This window comes from Rhinichthys klamathensis, unplaced genomic scaffold (assembly GCF_029890125.1).
Source record: "Rhinichthys klamathensis goyatoka isolate OS25496 unplaced genomic scaffold, OSU_Roscu_1.1 h1tg000254l_1, whole genome shotgun sequence".
In the NCBI taxonomy this organism is placed as follows: Eukaryota; Metazoa; Chordata; class Actinopteri; order Cypriniformes; family Leuciscidae; genus Rhinichthys; species Rhinichthys klamathensis.
The window spans coordinates 3,683,991-3,702,529 of NW_026606776.1; the positions used below are offsets into that span (position 1 = coordinate 3,683,991).

General features: G+C 39.2%; 1 protein-coding gene and 1 non-coding gene across 7 annotated transcripts in view; both read right to left on the reverse strand.

The window, feature by feature from the left end:
• Positions 1 to 83: 83 nt before the first annotated feature.
• On the reverse strand, positions 84 to 156 carry trnak-uuu (transfer RNA lysine (anticodon UUU)). The gene has a single exon. It is a non-coding gene; the product is annotated as a tRNA-Lys (tRNA).
• A 1,843-nt stretch (positions 157 to 1,999) lies between these two features.
• Positions 2,000 to 18,539, reverse strand: part of pcnt (pericentrin) — a 62,959-nt gene continuing 46,419 nt past the window's right edge. For 5 of the 6 annotated variants that reach the window (XM_056267027.1, XM_056267026.1, XM_056267025.1 and 2 more), the window contains 17 exons: positions 17,856 to 18,356; positions 16,827 to 16,929; positions 16,545 to 16,717; positions 16,268 to 16,462; positions 14,028 to 14,198; positions 13,724 to 13,907; positions 13,436 to 13,658; positions 13,194 to 13,344; positions 10,008 to 10,694; positions 8,308 to 8,478; positions 6,758 to 6,916; positions 6,351 to 6,515; positions 5,877 to 6,103; positions 4,000 to 4,091; positions 3,748 to 3,895; positions 2,854 to 2,984; positions 2,000 to 2,116 (listed from right to left, as the gene is read on the reverse strand). In XM_056267027.1, coding sequence (XP_056123002.1) covers positions 2,073 to 2,116; positions 2,854 to 2,984; positions 3,748 to 3,895; positions 4,000 to 4,091; positions 5,877 to 6,103; positions 6,351 to 6,515; positions 6,758 to 6,916; positions 8,308 to 8,478; positions 10,008 to 10,694; positions 13,194 to 13,344; positions 13,436 to 13,658; positions 13,724 to 13,907; positions 14,028 to 14,198; positions 16,268 to 16,462; positions 16,545 to 16,717; positions 16,827 to 16,929; positions 17,856 to 18,356 — 3,525 coding nt within the window. In that variant the 3' untranslated portion in view covers positions 2,000 to 2,072. The remainder of the gene's footprint in view (positions 2,117 to 2,853; positions 2,985 to 3,747; positions 3,896 to 3,999; positions 4,092 to 5,876; positions 6,104 to 6,350; positions 6,516 to 6,757; positions 6,917 to 8,307; positions 8,479 to 10,007; positions 10,695 to 13,193; positions 13,345 to 13,435; positions 13,659 to 13,723; positions 13,908 to 14,027; positions 14,199 to 16,267; positions 16,463 to 16,544; positions 16,718 to 16,826; positions 16,930 to 17,855; positions 18,357 to 18,539) is intronic. The other variant, XM_056267024.1, reaches the window with a different exon arrangement.

Here is an 18,539-nt window from a genome sequence, read left to right on the forward strand (position 1 = left end):
GTTAAAAATCAAACGACCGCATATCATTCAACCACATACTAGCACATACATTTTTCGTTAGTAAAAGCAATGAAAAATTGTACCGCCCGAACAGGGACTTGAACCCTGGACCCTCAGATTAAAAGTCTGATGCTCTACCGACTGAGCTATCCGGGCTCTGAAAAGCAGGTATAACGCCCCCTACTTTCACCAACCCGTTTCTTCCTCAATAACAACAAAGAAATGATAGACAGACATGCTAAACTACAATGCGTTAAATGAGTTCGCGGGTGTGGTGTGAACAACATCAAACGCTCAACGTGAGCTGAATTACAGCAGCAAGCACGGTGGTAACGTTAACCCAGTTAATACTACCACTATAGAATGTAGTGTAAAAAAACATGTTTCCTAATTTTTATCAATACCAATAACCAAAATCTAGTTTCAGATTTTGAAAAGATCAGTAAGTATGTGCCTTAAACTTCGCAATTCGATTAACATTCGTTTGCATTTCAACTATTCAGAACGTAATTTCAGCGCATGCGCAGTGTTCAGAAACAGGCCTGAGAATACTAGTTCTATTAAATTGATTTTAACACACACGCGCACGCTCTATGTGGTTAGCACATGTGTATCAATGATCTATACACCACTAATTTTTCAGTCGGATCCAGATGACGTTCATGCACTGTGTCGGATTTACCTCACATTGTGACATAGGCTAAAACATTGAGAACCTAATGTCCAAAATCAATACTATCAAGAAATCGGAACAAAAAACACTAAACAAAACAATTTTTAAATAAATGAACACGTGTTGTCAAAGTTTATAAATAGAGGCTTTTTTATGGTCAGACACTAGCATGCGTCATATATTAACATTTTACCTAAATCAAGCTCAAATGGAGTAACGAGGATTTTGACCAGCGAATCTCGGACATAGGCCTAACGTAACTTAACCGTTAGCTGCTACGTGTTTTGTTCGTCATTAGAACGGTCGCATCAGAGGCTGTAAGTGCATCGCATTACTCTTTCATCAACTTACAGGTTATAACGTGTGTAGAGCTATGTTACGTAATGTATGTGCTCAGTTTTTTTTCTTCAAACAATCAGTTTTTCGTTTACCTTTGCAATTGTAAACAAGCAGAGACGTCCGAACTACGAACTCCGTGCGGCACAGAAGAAGGGCAGAGTTTTGAGGTTTTGACCGACAGTTTGAGGATCCAATGGAGTTACAAGGTTTAGTCTCAAGCTTTTACATACTTTTCATTGGTTAATATTTGCAAAACCCACAGACAGACGTAAAGGTTGACCAATAGTAATGATTTATGGAAAAAAAAACGATGATGTGTCAGTGTTTTACGATTAAACTAATAACAATAAATTATTTCTCAATGTAATTGGAGACACGCGAAAAAATTGTGCATTGTGACAACTTGCATTAATCAGTCTGAATTTAACTTACTGAAGAATTAATGCGTAAAACGTTACTTGCATGCAAAAAAGCGCTTCTCATTGGTTTACTCAGTTTTCCTTTCATTATTAACCATTTTATATGTATCATGTGCTTGCAAAGTTAAGTGTGTTTGTTACTAAGAGGTGCAACAGAGGGTTAAAATTTAAACCATGCTTTAAATTTAGTACAAATACAATGATGAATAACTTTAGAAGAGCTACTCCTAGTACTTTAATAGAAATGACACAAATCGCAATTTAGACTAAAATATTTATTGATTTTTATAGAAATACTGTCCATAAAAAAAGCAATATAAAACATTTTACAAAACATGTCCAACCATGTGCATTTAAACAGTGACATCCATTAAAAATCACAAATTCAAGTGCAAAAGTCTTAAATGCTTTCTGTGGACAACATGTAAATAAAAGAATATAAACTGAACATTTACAGACCAATCAAAATTGTTTACAAAAAAAGTGAAAAAATAACTAAATAGCACTGGTTGCAAAAAAATTATAATAACACGTTATTGGTGACATTGTTTTAGCTAAAATGAAAAAGACAGCAAATATGAATGTAAAAAAAAAACCCTACTAATTTAAACAGACTGGCACAAGTGATCAGATTTCTTCATTCATCGGTCAGATTTCCTGGCATATGGAATCATTGGTGGTGAACCTGAAAAAAAGAAGAAAAAAAAAGATGATTAGAAATGACATCAGCCCTGCATATGCCTAACCTGCCAACCGCAGCACAAGGGAGTATTCGTGCAGACGAACAGGCATGCACACCTCTGTGAAACAAGAATATCCAGAACGTGACTGATCACACAAGAAGGTGAATTTGTCTTTGAACTCCGGTGACTGGGTAACATGGAAATCAGGCCAGACCGTCACTCACCTAAAGGCCGCATGGACCCCGGTGCCAAACAACTCAAATACAGCCAGGTTCTATTTTCTAGAAACCACTTCTGCCGAAAGCTCATGGTATTGGGGAGGCTATGCCTCCTGTCCGCTCTGGGGACTGTAAGATGGTAAGGTCAGAAGTCACAAATGGCCAATATTTCATTAACGTTTTTGATCCTTTTACCTTCAGTGTTAAAAGGGGTTATAGTCAAACAAAAATACTAAAAATACCATCTTGTGTAATCAGTTTCAAAAACAAGGTCTAAGTTTGTTTATATTATATGTCAATTCCACTACCATTTGAATGCAAGAGTGATTATAGAGTGACATGCTTCAGTTGTCCAGTAGAGGTCAGTGCAATATTTTTCTTCTGAAATATTCCGGGTTCATACAGCCAACACATACATAATTCAAAATATATACTACTGTTTAAAAGCTTGCAGTCAGTAAGATCTTTTTTTTTTTTACAGCATTAAAAATTTTGGTAAATTTCCACTGGCCTCATCCTACCTGGATGAGCGGCTCCCAGACGCTGCTGGACAGTCTCCAGATGTTGAATATACTCTGTGAGGGAACGTTCCTGATCTTGGGAAGAGCTGAAGGAGTGTTCAGCTGGTCCTGGCACAGAACTTGTGTACATTCTTGGTGAAAGAGAATAGGAGAGGAGTTAAGTTACTAAAACTATTTGCTTATTAGAAGGAAAAACAATCTACAATTTACAACATCTGAAGTTAAACAGACTAGAGTATGTTTTACAAGAAAATACCGTTTCATTCTTTCTACTTCAAATTTTCATGTTCAATTCAATGTTATGTGCTGTTTCTTTGTAAATATTTGTGAAATTTACCAGCAATATCTGAGTGAAAATTGTTTCTACACCGATTCTTCTTTCAGTGTAGATCAACACTAGCCTGGATGCCAGCCGAACTTAGCCCCGCCCACAACATTTGAGGATGGGAAGTTCGGTCTGGACTTGATCCGTTGTGAAGCAAGTATGCCCGAACCAAAGCTGTTCGGACCAATCAAATTGTCAGGGCGGGCTTTATACTATGATGGAAAGATGATCAAAAGTATCGTAATCATCCACGTCACCAAAGAGCGCTTGGGTTGAATTCGTTTACAACAAAGAATGGCTGCCGCTGGAGAATTTAGATGTGTAGATTCAGCCATCGCGTCTGTTATAGAAGATGTAGACGGCGCATTCATTATAAAAGAGGAACAGAGAACCGCGATCAAGGCATTTGTCGATCCAATTGAGTGCAGAGGCATTTTTTTTCCTGGTTTGGTTGAAACACGCCCCATAAACACAGCCCAATGGAGCAGTATCAGACTCACATTCTGACTAGAATCAGAGTATGACGACGTCAGGCTAGATCAACACTATTGTGTAGTAAGAAACGTCACCTATTATTCAGCCGGAAGGGTGATTTGATTGGTGGCACAAGAGACGAGACCACACCCCTTTGAGCGAAGGCATGATCACGGGTGGGTGGAGAGTTGAACGCAACTCCAGTCTGCTGCGGCCTCAGCACTTCAGTCCTCAGAGCAGGAACTAAGAGAGAAGGAAAGGCGGCACATGAATGACTAATGATTTAAGTTACCAAATCAAGCCTCTTAAATACTCCAGCTGAACAAGTGAATCATGTTACTGCTAACCTGTGCTTGGTCCTGTTCCATGCCCGTTAACGGTGGCACTGCCTGAGATTTTCCTTGTAGCTCTTTGCCATTTCCTGGTCAGGAACTTCAGTCTAAAAAAAGTGGTAAGAAAACAAGTAAATCACCAATTCATAGTTTTCAGTCACGTGACTAGCACAGAGGCCAGCAGAGAAAAACATCCACAGACCTGCCAATTTTTCATCTGTTTCGAGCCACAAATATTTAATCACCTCTCAAAACAAAAACAAAAAAAGATTTGCACACTTGTGATCCATATACAGCACCTGCTGAAGTATTTTAATCACTAAAAAGTTCACCATTCTGTCATTAATTACTCACCCTCATGTCGTTCCAAACTCGTAAGACTTTCATTCATCTTTGGAACACAAATTTAAATATTTTTAATGAAATCAGAGATTTCTGTCCTTACATTGGCAGTCTACACAACTACCCCTTTGACGCTTCAAAAAGTTCATTGAGAGATTGTAAACCTAATCCATATGAATTGAGCAGTCTAGTCCACATTTTCTAAAGAGACACGATCGCTTTATACAATGAACAGATTGAATTTAGGCTTTTTTTCGAAATGTAAACATTGATCAGCAAACATAAACAGAAGCTCAACCGAACTTGCTTAACACGTGAGAACAAGTCTCTTGCTGAAGCTCAAACGTGCTGCGCAACACGAGAATGAACCTCATTGGTTCTTGTGGAAGCTCAAACATGTAATTGCTTAACGTGCTGCTTAACACATGAGAATGAACATCATTGGTTCTCACACGTCAAGCGAACATCCTTGAGCTTCTGTTTACCACAACTAATGTGTGAGTTGATGAATGTTTATATATGAATAAAAGCCTAAAATAAACCTGTTAATCATATAAAGTAATTGTCTAAACAGTTTCATTTTCATCTCTTTATGAACTTTTTGAAGCGACAAAAGTGGTAGTTGCTTATACTGTCAATGGAGGGACCGAATCTCTCACACTTCATTAGAAATATCTTCATTTGTGTTCCGAAGATGAACAAAAGCATTCTTCATGGTTTGAAACCACATGATGTAAATGATGACAATGTACATTTTTGGGTGAACGAACCCTTTAACGTGAAAAACATAACATAATAATAACAGTGTTATTAAAAGCTCAAATTGAGTATACACCTTATTGATGATACATACCACATACAGATGAGCCCAGAATATGAACGCAACGCGCTAAATGGTTAAGCATTTTCTTTATAATGGTTTTATTTGGAAAAACGTTAACAAGAGGAAACACATTTATATTCTGCGTTTATATCATGGGTTTATCTGCTTGCCTGTACACGATAATGCATCATCAATAAGGTGTATACTGAATTTGTTCATTTAATATCACTGTCTTACAACATAAATACTCAGTAAAAACAACTGGTGGGCAATGGAGGAAAGCCTTGTATTGAAGGAATAAGAAACTAAACAATTTTCCAGAGTCATAATCAAACTTCAAGCACATTTTTAACTTTTAAAGTCACAGTGAAATGGTAGCAGCATCAGATTTTGTTCCCGTATTTTGACATGCATCCAAGTAAAACGTAGGGAAGTAAGGAAGCTTGGGTCTATCCATCCATCAGTTGTTGGGATTTTGAAATCTGCAGATGAACATTAACTTACAGGTTCAAATGGACTAAATGATTGGAGAAGTTCTGCATGTCAGAACTTTATTTTCAGTTTATTTTCACCATAAGGTCCAGCAATGACATGCTGATTATACACTATACACTGTATTTAGAAAATAGATGGAGTGAATTTTCACCCAAGCATTTTCCAAACATCATACTAACCCTGCCAGACACATAGTTGGGAATCCATGATGGCATTTGTTTTGTTTTTTTACCTTGAGATAGCGATGACTACTCTGACAGACGTTCTGAAGCGGTTTAGAGGTCTGGAGACCTGCGATTGGCTTAACGTCGGTTGTGCGCCCATACGAGCTATGAGCGCAAGCGTAGCCTGCTCGCACTCTTGAAACCCTCCCAGTAGCAGCAGCAGATAGCGCTTCTGATACACCAGCGACTTCCTGTAACTCTCTGCTCGCAGGTATCTCTCATAGAGCCGCTGTACCTACAGGAACAGGTTCATAAAACAAGCAGTTCCAACGGTTTAGAATCACATTTATAAACGAAAAAAAGTCAGTCCATTAATTGAAATAAATGTCAATTAAATAAAAATGATTCATGAAATTAAAGCTAAGCTTTTTCATTAAAATATACTGGTAAAGTAACGTGTGGGATGTTTTTATTGAAAGTAGAGACAGGTCTACTACTACAAAGGGACAGATAGTACGTTGTGAAACTTTAAGGCGATTTACCTTGTTGTTTGAGAGGTCATTGATAGGTCTGTTCTCATTGCTAGCTGTGACTCTTGACAGTTCAGCTTCTGCTTTTCGTAACGCAGTCTGAAGAGCCGCCTTTTCCTTTTGCCAGGCCAGTTTCTCCGATGACACGCACTGCTCTGTAACAGTAGGAGGCTTCACCTGACCGGACAGACAGAAATGCACACACAACCATCACAACTAAAATCAAAACATTTACATACTAAACATTAACAAATACACATTCCCTCAGATATGCAGATGTGTGACCCCATAGAAATGATGAACTGCAATTTTATGCCATTTTTAACCATTACACACTCTCATGCAAACATTTTGCAATTGGTTGAACTGTCTTGCTTGCTGTTCAAAAAGGTCCACCGTTTTTAATAAATAAAGATTACCTGCTCCTGGTGCCTGAAGCTTTGCAGGTCTCTCTCCATACAGGATATGGTGTGTTTGAGGGCGATCTTCTCCTCACTCAGAGCAGCGAGACACTCAGAGAACTCAGAGTTCTCCTTCAGCAAACGCTCCATTAGAGAGGGAGTAGATGAGGTAGAGTCCTATTGAACACAGGATCAAATATATTACAATATCAGACATGTTATGCTTGCTTACACAAACAACTGTCGCATAAGTCCCGTTCATACAAAGACAAGTGTTCAGCAGGAAAATGGCACCAAAATATAATTTTAATTTGACTTAACATATGACTGTTAATGCTTTTGAGCAGACCAAGGTTATTTTAGTAAACGAAAACTGAAACCAAAACAAAAACAGGTGATCAGAAAACATTTTTGTTTAGAGGGAAATGTACCTAGCCTCGTGAGACCATCCTGATCTCGCGAGCTTTCAAGGTTTCACTCGCAGATCAGTCTGGATACTTTCCGTTAAAGAAAATTTGGGAGCAGTTCACCAAACGAACGTCCAATCAGCGTTGGCTTTGAGGCGGGTTGAGGTGTGACGCAACGAGAAGCGCGTCAGTTCAGTCTAAAGAACATGTCGGCTTCAGCGGATGAAACTAGCATCAGCGTGGCTATCGAGCAAGTTTTATCGGAATTACAGAGTATTTCTTCACTGAAAGAAGAGCAAAACACTGCTCTGGAGGCTTTTCTCAGAGGAAAAGATACGCTCTGTTAGTACGTCATATGCTTCGTTGATCTGATTGGTTGATTTGGCCCGTCTATCACCAACATAGGCCAATCAGCTAACCAGTATTTTCGCCCCTTACCAAAACTACTTCAACGGAAGGTTTCCAGATGGATATGCGGAGCAAATCCATCTGGCGGAGTCAGGTTAAAATGTACCCACCTGTCATGCACATCACTATAGTACTGCAAGTTTGACTAAAATAAAACGCGGTGAAAAGATGTTGAGGCTCAGCCGTCTTCGAGTCCCAGGTATTATTTATATGCAGTTGTTTACGGGTATAAAGTAAGCAAAACATGACAGTTACAATCATGATTATGGTTAATTAAGATAAGACATCTAATATAATCAAATTATATTTATCTTTCAGTCTAGCACTTTCATATATGACAATATATATTATTAACACATTTATATTAGCCTATAAATACACATGGATGTATTATATACACACGTGTATATGTCCACAGTCTCTATATCATACTCTTTCCGTTGTCTGGTACCCAGGGTTTTTCTGCAACACCTAATGTCAAGAGAGTGATTTCACACATCCATTGAACCCGTTTGATGTTTTTCCCCCTGCATTGGTTTTAACTGACAAAATCAAATGCGAAAATCTGAATTTGTGCCGGTTTCGTACTAACAGTACCACAAATCTATTCAACTCATACAACTCATAAATGCCATTCACTTTCATCTGAGAGAAATCTTGTGGGAATCAGTATTTTTGGGTTAGGTTTGGGTTTAAAATTTGACAGTACAGGTCCTTAATACCCATACCAAATTTAGGAATGAAGAATGTTACCTGAGAGATGTTTGCAAGTGTGTTCTGGGCGAAGGTCAGGCGATTGGAGTGTGTGTCTCTCTGCAGGCGTTCTGATGTGAGCCGTTTCTCTTCCTGCTCCAGGTCAGCAAGCGTCTGCTGCAGCTGCCTCAATCTCTGCTGATCCTTCTGACGCAACAACTCCAACTCCATCTGAGAAAAAAAAAAAAAAAAACTGTTTTAGAACACTTACGTTATGAAGCTCACATAAAAATCGAAAAATTACGCTCAGGATATGTTGCGCTTTCTTTTACTTTGACACCAAATCGTCTTGTCAGTCATTCTCAGTCATTCTCTGTCTCATAATTGAAATCTGACTCCTGCTGCTAATATTTAATGTAACGGGTGGAATAATATTTGCGTTGTCATTTGCGGTGCGGGTCGAATATCCGAGACTATTTCGACTCCATTTGTAATTTAAATAAAAGTTTTATTTTTCATGCTGCTAAGAGGACCAACGACGACAAATAGGCTGCACGGCATTGTATTTAAATGTGGTTGTTTCTCCTGATACTGAGTGAATCTGCTCAAATATCCCCGATATTATATGACAGTAAAGGCTCATATTTGGCTATATGTTCTTTTAATTTATGGAGACCTCTAAGCGTCTGTATAGTCTATTAGACGATTTACGCACATTTGTTCAAAAATAGCCTGTATGGGCAGATTGTTCACATATAGGCAAGAGTTCTGTATCGTTTACACAATGGATGCACGTTCTCATCCTTTTTTTCTTTTAATCACTACCATGTTGGGCTGCGTGTCTTTTCCCTAAATGCATCAACTCTGAGAATGCCTAAAGCCTTGTTTATACTCGACACGTCCGCACGAGCGTAAGTCTCCGCTGACTGCGCGCGCACCTCTCCAAACGGACGAGGCGTTTATACTTGACGTGCTCGCCGTTGTGCTATTCTGTGAAACGACAGGGGGCGACTGAGTAATTCTCCTCTAAACCACCAGGAATCAGCAGTGAAGAAGTAGTTTGCCGTTTATTAGTAGTTTATTAATTGCTGATTCATATAAAAAGAGTAATAAATACAGTAGGTTTATTATACTTTCACTGCATGTAAACTAGTTAAACAACTGAAGCCTTATTGAAGAGTGTTTAAACCTTAATTTCATCAGCAGGGCTTACTTCTGCTATTGTAGGCTTATTTTGTAAATATAAGCAGTTACTTTAGACAAGTGCAAACTGGGTACTTAATGCAAATGTGTTCCTATTCACAAAATGATGGTCGCCCATCAATGCAAATGTCTCTGTGTATAGAAGGATCATAAACATGCTGGTACAGACGTACCAGTTCGGCCAGATTCGGCTCGAAGTCGTTCATCTTCGGATGCGGCGCCGTGTGCGATGTTACAAAAAGTGCCGTGCACACCGCCAGACGAAATGGGGTCTTGCGCACCCAACGCGCACGACCGCAATTACGTCATTTTTGCCGCGCGCACCTTCGCGCTCTTGCGGACGCGTCGAGTATAAACAAGGCTTTATGTTGGTTTGATTGCTTGTGTTACATGAGAAAATAAATAATTTTTGTCTTCCTGATGTAGTTGATTTAATGCGGGTGCAGTTCGGGTTGCGGCCTTTACGTCAAAAAGGTCGGGTACGGAATTAAATTAGTGTTTAATTGTCGGATAACGGGTCGGGTGTTCTGCAGGTATAAATGAAAAGAATTAATCACCAGTTTCTCGTTGGTGCGTTCCTGCCGCCGTTCCTTTTCCAGCTGCTCCTGTTTCTCCTGTCTCCTCTTCCTCTCCATCTCCTCCTCCCTCTCTTTCACCACTCTCATCTTTTCCTTCATCACATCCAGCTCCACTTGTAAGTGAGCGGCTCTTTCTCGCTCTGCCTCTAGAGTGCGCCCGACCTCCGTCTTCTGAGTCTGCAGGCCCTCCAGAGCAGCACGGAGCCTCCTCACTTCCTCCTGCTCCTTGTGTGCCTTCCGCTCGGCCTCCTCCGCTTGCCTGCGCTTTCCTTCCAGGACCTGCCCTTGCAAACGTTCCAACATGGCTGCCAGGTCTTCTCCCTGACGCCTCTCGTGTTCTAGTTGTGTCCGTAGGTCCTGAATGAACTTTCTGTCGTGGGCACTGGCCGCTTCCTGTCTGCGGGCTTCCTCCTCTAAACGCCGTGCGTGTTCCTGGGCCTGGCGAGAGAGTGAATCCGAGAGCTCCGCCGATCGAGAGCGTTCCTCCTCCAAGCGGGAAAGTGCAAGTTCAGTGCGCTCTCGCTCCTGGGCCATTAGGGCCTCACAGCGAGACTGCTCGATCTGGAGCTCAGAGCGCAGGTTACTGCATGTGATGCTCTCCTGGTTCAGAGCGGAGTTAAGCTGCTTAACATGTGATTCTTGCTCGTTCAAAGCCTGGTGCAAAGACTGTTTAAACAAAATAAAACGAAGAGAAAAAATAAATAAAACAAAACGCGTAAAGGCAGATTATCAATTTTAACAGCCATTTATACACATTTAACCATGGCAGTGATACACAATAAAATATAGTAATTTGGATAGTCACTGCATCAAACAATTATAAATTAAACAAAACCTCAAAACATAATTCTCAATATCACCATATAACTCAGATAAATTAATAACAAATTATATAAATACAATATATATATATATATATATATATATTCATACATACTGTACACTATACTCACGTATATTAATATACACTATATAGCAAATCTCGGACGAGTGATTGTTTATATTGTTGTAAACTATATATAGCTCTATATATAAAATAGCAATCTTTATGAGAGTATACTGTATACGGCAAATATAAAGTCAAATATACCATATACTCTAGTAATCTCAACAGCTTGATAGTTTGTATCATCTTAAAAATGTAAACTAAATGAGACTAAGGCATGAAGATATTCAAATATTAGAAACATTAACATCATGATTTTCTGTAAAGCTGCTTTGAAACAATGTGTATTGTGAAAAGCACTATGCAAATACATTTGACATTATGAATGATTTTTAAAAGAAATAATTTAAGTAAATCAGTGTTTTTGAATGAATTTTAAAACGAATCTTTAAGTGAAAGTATTTTCTCTTTAAGTGAAAAAATTATTTGTATTGGCCCAAGTAATACTTTCTCTTTAAAGTACTTGACTGCTTTCGAGCCTTAGCCGACTATAGCTCCTTACTATAGTCTATTGAGACAGCATTTCATTGGTTGGATCTACTGAACAGACAGGGTTCCCACACCTTGGTTAACTTCAAATTCAAGGACCTTTCAAAGACTTTCCAGGTCCAATACCCTCAAATTTAAGGACTTAATGTGGGGACACATTTGTTGTGTCCAACAAAGGTTGTGGTACCATCGTAGTAGTTTCGTGCATCCGTGAACTTCATGGCAACGTACAACACAAAGTACGGGAAACACTTAACGTAACGTGTAAATGTGCGTAACTAGCGTAAATCAAGCAAGCTGGTATGCATAGGCCACGAAGTGTTGGCGAAATAACACATTAGCGGACCGGAAGGAATAATATGGAATTTTTTTTCTTCAGATTCACAAACTTAAGGATTTTAAGGACCCGTGGGAACCCTAGAAAGAGAATGTTTTGGAGTTGACGTTCAGCATCATGTTACCAACAAAGCCAGTGGCCTGTTGCATGAAGCTAGTTGAACAAACTCTGAGTTTCAGAGTAAGTTTACAGTTGACAAAGCCATACAAATCCAACATGGTTTAGACATCAGGTTCAACGGGCTCACAACGCTCGGTATATAGACATTCTGTGTCAACTCAGGTTTAATCCAGAGTTTGCGATTAACTCTGAAGCGTGCAGCTGAAAGTGTGTCATGTGCAGTGAACAGCCAATCACACGGAACAAGGAGAGCGTCAGTTTGAGTCACTTTTTGCGAGAGAGCCGGTGCAATTTAACTCTACTGAAGATTAAGAGATCATTATGGAAAATATCATGAAATTAAGTGTGTTTATAAGTCAGGAATAAACACTGTTGGTGCAGCAAAAGTTTGAGAAGGCAGCTGAAAGAAAATATCTGACAATCAAACAAATATTCCTAATAACTTATATAGCTCGTTCAAAAAGAGCTCAAATTAATAAATATAAGGTTAATCCGTTTAAAAGCTTTTTATATTAATTTAATGCACATATTTTAATTCATATTTCATATAATATAAATATAATAAATTAGCAGCAAAAGATGAGCAATTTAGTCTCTAAAAGGTTTTCACTCTAAACTGCTTTAACTTGGAGTGAGAGATACAGGGGGAGTGGCTTTATTGCATCAGATACATGTCACTCACAGCTCGGTCCAGTTTTGGTTTGCGATCTCTAACTCAGAATTAAAACCTGCTCCGGAGGAGGTTAGCCGTGTAGTGCAAGTTACCATGGTGATGAACACCGCTAAAAACCAAATCACCTTCTTGAGCATGAAAACCCAGAGTTTGCTCAAACTAATCTCGAACTTACCTGGGTAGCAAGTTAGCAACAGAAACCGGCTTTGTGCAACAGGCCACAGATTGAATTGGTTTGGTCAACTCGAAACTTATCCCGTAACCCTGAGTTTGTTCAACTACCATTAGGGTAGAAAAAAGATGCTGCGAGCATGACATCATATCAGAACTGTTGCAGTGCCTGTACAAATTTGGCTTGCGCAAGTCTAATTCTGCGGTCACAGACAACAATCAGTTGAGTGATTCAATGGCTCATTCACAACACACAAAACAAAGAGAGCCACCACATACTGGAAAAATCATCTAACCTGAACAAAGAGCCACTGAACAAATCAGAGAATTAATCTGAATTTTTTTTTTTTTTTTTTTGGTGAACCGATTCACTGAGATTAATCAAAATCCCAACCAAAAGAAGGTTTGTACATCAAAAATGTGCATTACCTCCTGATTTTGGTGGTTTTGCTCAATTGTTTGTTGATCGTTCAGTCTCTGCTGCTGAAGGTCCTCTTGCAGTTCCTGTACTCTGGCCTGCTCTTTCTCCACTGCCTGTAGACAGGCCTGATGCTCAGCCTCATCATGTTCCAGCTTCAGCCTTAAGGTAAACATTTAAAAACAAAAGTTTACGGCATACTACTAAAGTGATCATTCATTTTCAATGGGGTGCATGCACAAGTTTGCCATACCTGAGCTTGTGAATTTGGCTCTTTAATTCCTCTTGAATTTTGTATGCTGACTGAAGCTGAAGTCTGGTCTCCTCTAGCTCCGCCTTCAGCACTGACACAGCCTTTAGCTCTGCCTCTAACTGTCTCTGCTGCTCCAGTCCTCTACTCTTTTCAGCCTCCAGTGTGGAGCACAGATCATTTGACCGTGTCTGTTCCTTTTGCAGCCGCAGCTCAAGCTCTTCAACTAAAACAGTGCACAAAGTTTTTATATTTGCTATTATATATTATATTATACACTGAAATATTTACCATCTCTATGCAGCTGATGTTGCGTTTCCGTGCCATGTTCTTTTGCGGTGTGAAGTGAATCCTGTAGTTGCCGCAGCTGTTCTTGGCTCTGCTGGCTGCTTGCATGCAGGCTGCGCACCTCAGCCAATAGACTGTGACGGTCTGCGTTGAACAGCTGCTCTAAAGATCTCCACTGCTGCTCCTCCTGAAAGAGAAAAGGTTAATGAATAACAGAAGCACTTGAATGCACTTGATCCATGTCAAGATTAAGATGAGAGGACATGAATGGTGTGGAAACAGCATCACATGCTGGGCTGCTCAGCACCTGCTTCTGAAACAGTTTCTTCAACTGGTCCAGCAAAGGGGTGAGGTCCATCTGAGTGCTGGATGTCATGAAAGCCTGAAGCTGAGAGTGAAGCCACTCCCGTTCACTGTCAAACACACTGCGGACCGCATGCAACAGCTCGCGCCTCCAGTCCACGTCCCCACTGTCAGTCTTCATGCGTATACACACAAACACAAAAATTAAAATACAAGTGGAGTGTTGAACCACAGCCACACACATGCTGATGCAGACCATAATTCTAAACTACGCTGGGAACTCTGGATCCATGTTCCGTCTTAACCCCTACAAAGCCTAATCAACATGATCAAAACTTTACTGAAAAAACTGTTGTACACAATCTTTTAAAATGCCTTTTGTCATCTGATTGAGTTTATTATTTTTTTTTAACAAAGTAAAAGGGCTTTTAGTATAATTCTAAAACTGTCCACCTTCAGGTCAGGATACATGTTTTTTACTGAGAAATCTTGACTGATTTATACAAAGTAAACATAAGAATACATTTTATATTGTTAGTAATATTTCAAGCAAGATGAACACTAACTAAATATATTATTTATTTATCTTTTAACATGAAAAATCGTGTTAAAATGTGAGTTTCAAATATTGTACAGCAGGCTTTTGAGGAATGTTTATTTGTATATCTCACAATGTTTTGCGCCCTACAACTACAGAGATTTATCATTATATATATATATATATATATATATATATATATATATATCCAGGAATTCCAAAATCCCCCTAAAAATAAAAAAAAGACAAAAGAAAAACAATAAATAAAAATAAATGCTAAAAATAAGAATATATTGTGGCTGTCGGGCAGAAGCCTTGTATCTCTATATTTCGTCGTTTAAAAAAAAAAGAAAAAAAAAATGAAAGCGAGGCTGTGAGGGACAGACATGCATCTCTTCAATGGGCTGTACTGTTATTTAATGCGTTTTTGGATTGTTCTGCTCATGAAACACTGGAAAATATCTTTCCAAGAAATTTCAGTTGACAAAACTCCCGACAATATAAGCTGTGGAAAATTGTAAGTACCGGTAATCTAGGAGCTTTTTACAGCGGATGCCATTGGAAACACGGCAAGTCTATCCCTCACATTCGTAACTGTCATGGCGCTGCTCTGAATAAGGTCTATTGGTCATCCTTTACGCACGTATGTGGGTTTTACAAATAATTTACCAAAAATAATAAATTAAGTATTTTAAAAATGAATAAAAAGATATAACTTATAACTCCTTATAACTCCATTGACTCTTCAAACTGTCGGCGATACCTCATAACTCCACCTGCCTCTAGTCTATCGTGAATGAAGTGCCATGCAGTTTGGAGATAGATCGCTGTTTGTTTGCAATGCAAAGGTAAATAAATAACTGATGTTTGAATGAGTACAGCATTTTACTTAAGAAACACTATAAAGAGTGGAGAAGAGTCATAGTCTGCTATTTACAGTCTAGTTGAGGCCAAAATATGCTTTTAAATAACCTGTGCATAGCGCTTTATCTTTTATATGTTGATATTTTGGCCAAATGTATTCAATAAGAAAAACTGAGCACCTATATAGCTACCATAAACTTCATAACCTGTAAAATAACCTGCAAGTTGATGAAAATGTAGTGCAATGCACTTATTACCTCAGATGCGCCCATTCTAATGACAGACAAAATGCATATGTCATTCGGTAGTCAAAAACCTTGTAACTCAATTTGGTCTTGATTTTCATAAAATGTTAATACTATAATGAAATGTGCAAGTGTCTGGCCATATACAAAGCCACAATACCAACTTTGATGACAGTGTTTATTTAAAAATATGAGGAGATTTTGAGAATTTGTTGTTTTATCATCAACAGCATCATATAGCAACCTATATGACCTTATGTTCTTACCTGACTTAAGCTCAAGTTTCACCTTTAATGCAAGTACTACTTTTAATGTAATATCCAGTTTTAATATGCCGTTTAAACCAATGCATGTTTGTGCAATTTTGTTATTTTAGTGCTTATTGCTGTGTTGTGGGATTAAAACTGTGCTGTAGCAAGAAAAAGGTTGGGAAACACTGATCTAACCAGCAACCAAAAGATGGAACCAAGACCACACCCTACACTTTTTTCTATTTCTAGGCCGTTTCACTTGGACGTGGCACAATACTGTCACTAGTTCCGTTTCATCGTGACTTAAAAAGATCTATCAGGTAAGCAAAGCACAGATGAGTCTCACCTTGGGTTCCCTGTCAGCCATCCTGCAGAGCAGCTCTCTGAGCGATAGGATGGTCTCCTGTAAGGCCCGTCTCTCCCTCTGCCAGGAGGGGGGTGGAGCAGGCTCAGAATCTGGCCGAGACTGGCCAGATGGGGCAGGGCGATGGGACAAAGACAGGATTCTGCAGCTTTCCTGGTAGACACGTTTCAACATAGCCTATGCATGGTACAAACAAATATAAAATCATCAAATCATTTCTTTATGTATGAGTGAGGGCAGCATTGTGAAGACTGTTTACCTGCAACTCAGGTGTGAGGGCCTCATGGCTTTCATTCATGCTGCCTGCAGCGCTATCTGTGTTTTGAGCAGGAGACATTCCTCTGCAGCGCAGATACTCCACAAAATGAGCATCTAAACGCTCCGTATTCTCCAACTCGAGCTTCAGCATGGCCTCTAATTCTGAGCTCACGTCTACACACACAAAAATACACTTCAGATAACTCCAAGATAAAATATTTGAACCTCTATTAAACGCATGCAGTCTGTCTTTCACAAACTCATGCATAAACACACAACTCACTGCTGCCGTATCCATCGCTGACCCACTCCGGCACAGACTCGGGAGAGGTGGAGCCAAGTGGAGACCGAGATAGCGTTACATCCGAATTGTCCGATTCAATAACCTTAAAACATAGCCCCATTATCACACCATTAGCTTGCTAAACATGATGTCAACTAAGAGAACAATAGCATGTGTAGCAACAACTCCAACTATTGACATCTGTTTAAGACACTTTCCACAAATAGAAGAAAAATCATAGGGAACCAAAGAGTGAGAATTTTCAGATCTGTTCGATAAACTTATAAAATTCACCTAGTAAAGTGCGTGGTTTCACACCCATGAAGTAACATTTTCTTGTAAGAAAACTTAACATTTAAATGACAAATGTTATTTTCTGGCATTAGGGCTGGGCTATAAATCAATATTTTTAAATCATAAAAAGAAAGAAAAGAAAGAAGGTTCATGATACAGAAACTCAAATGTCTTCACTATAAAACTGCAAAATAAAACTAAGAGAAATTATAACATTACAGAACTAACAACAATAAAAATAATATTTATTAAAACAATTTAATGTATTCCTATTTCATCGGTTTTAAAATATACTGTATACAAGCACTTTAATTTATTTATAAATTAATTATTTTATCTGATTACATTTTTAAAGACTGGTGAAATTGGTAAAGATTTATGAATCTTTCTGATGATAAACTTATTAAAATTAAAAACCAGGAAAAAATTAAATGGGGTCCTAAATTAAAAAGGTTCTTAGGAGTTAACTCGTAAACAAGTTGTTTGCATGTTTGTTAGACCTCAAAAATGAATGTAATGAACTTTCTTCCCCATTAATAGTATGAAAAATAATGACATCATTTAATGATATGGGGGGATAAAAAAACATTAAGACACAAGGTTAAAATATTTTTTTGTGGTGGGCTGGTAAAAATATCAGCAGAACAGGGAGAGGAGGGGAAAAAAAAGAATGATTTTTTTTTTTTACTGTTGAGCCCTGGTATATTTCTTTTGAAAAGTTAAATGCATGCTTACCTTTACTGCATCCAGCGAGTCGAGCACAGAGAGGTGTTCGGACAAAGAAAGCGAGCATGGGGATGCAGAGTGTGTGATGGGTTGGACTTCCTCTGAAGGTGGGATAAACATTTGTCTGCCGTGTGGTCTCTCCTTGTCCTGCTCCATGGGTGAAGCCTTGCTGTGGAGCTCCAGGCTGGCGTTGTGTAGTGCGCTGAGCTCTGAGAAATGTGAAACCTGCAGACGAGAGGGGCGCTCTTCGCTGCAGTCCAACCTTCGCAGAACTTCTGGGGAAGACAGGGAGGCGGAGAGGGACGGGTCACGGGAAAGGCCTTCGAGGAAGCAGTGGACGTGTTTGGGACGGTGGTCCTGCAGGTTGCAGCGCTGTCGGAGCTGCTCTAGCTCCCTCTGCTGATAGGCCAACTCTTCTTCCTGCACAGCCAGGTCATCCTGCAGACTCCGCAGCTCCGCCTTCAGGTGCTGGTTAAGGACCTCGAGATCAGCTAACGCACGATCTTTCGTCTGAAGGTGAAACATCAAATCAGAAAACTTGATTTTTTGCTGCCATGTTGAAAGTCAGTGCCACGTTTAATGCTACGCGTTTAACTAAGGTGTCATTTATACCACAAATTACGTAAAACTGTTACAATTCAAAAGCAGGCAGCATAATGGAATTACATGTCTCTATGGAATACTCAATTCTCT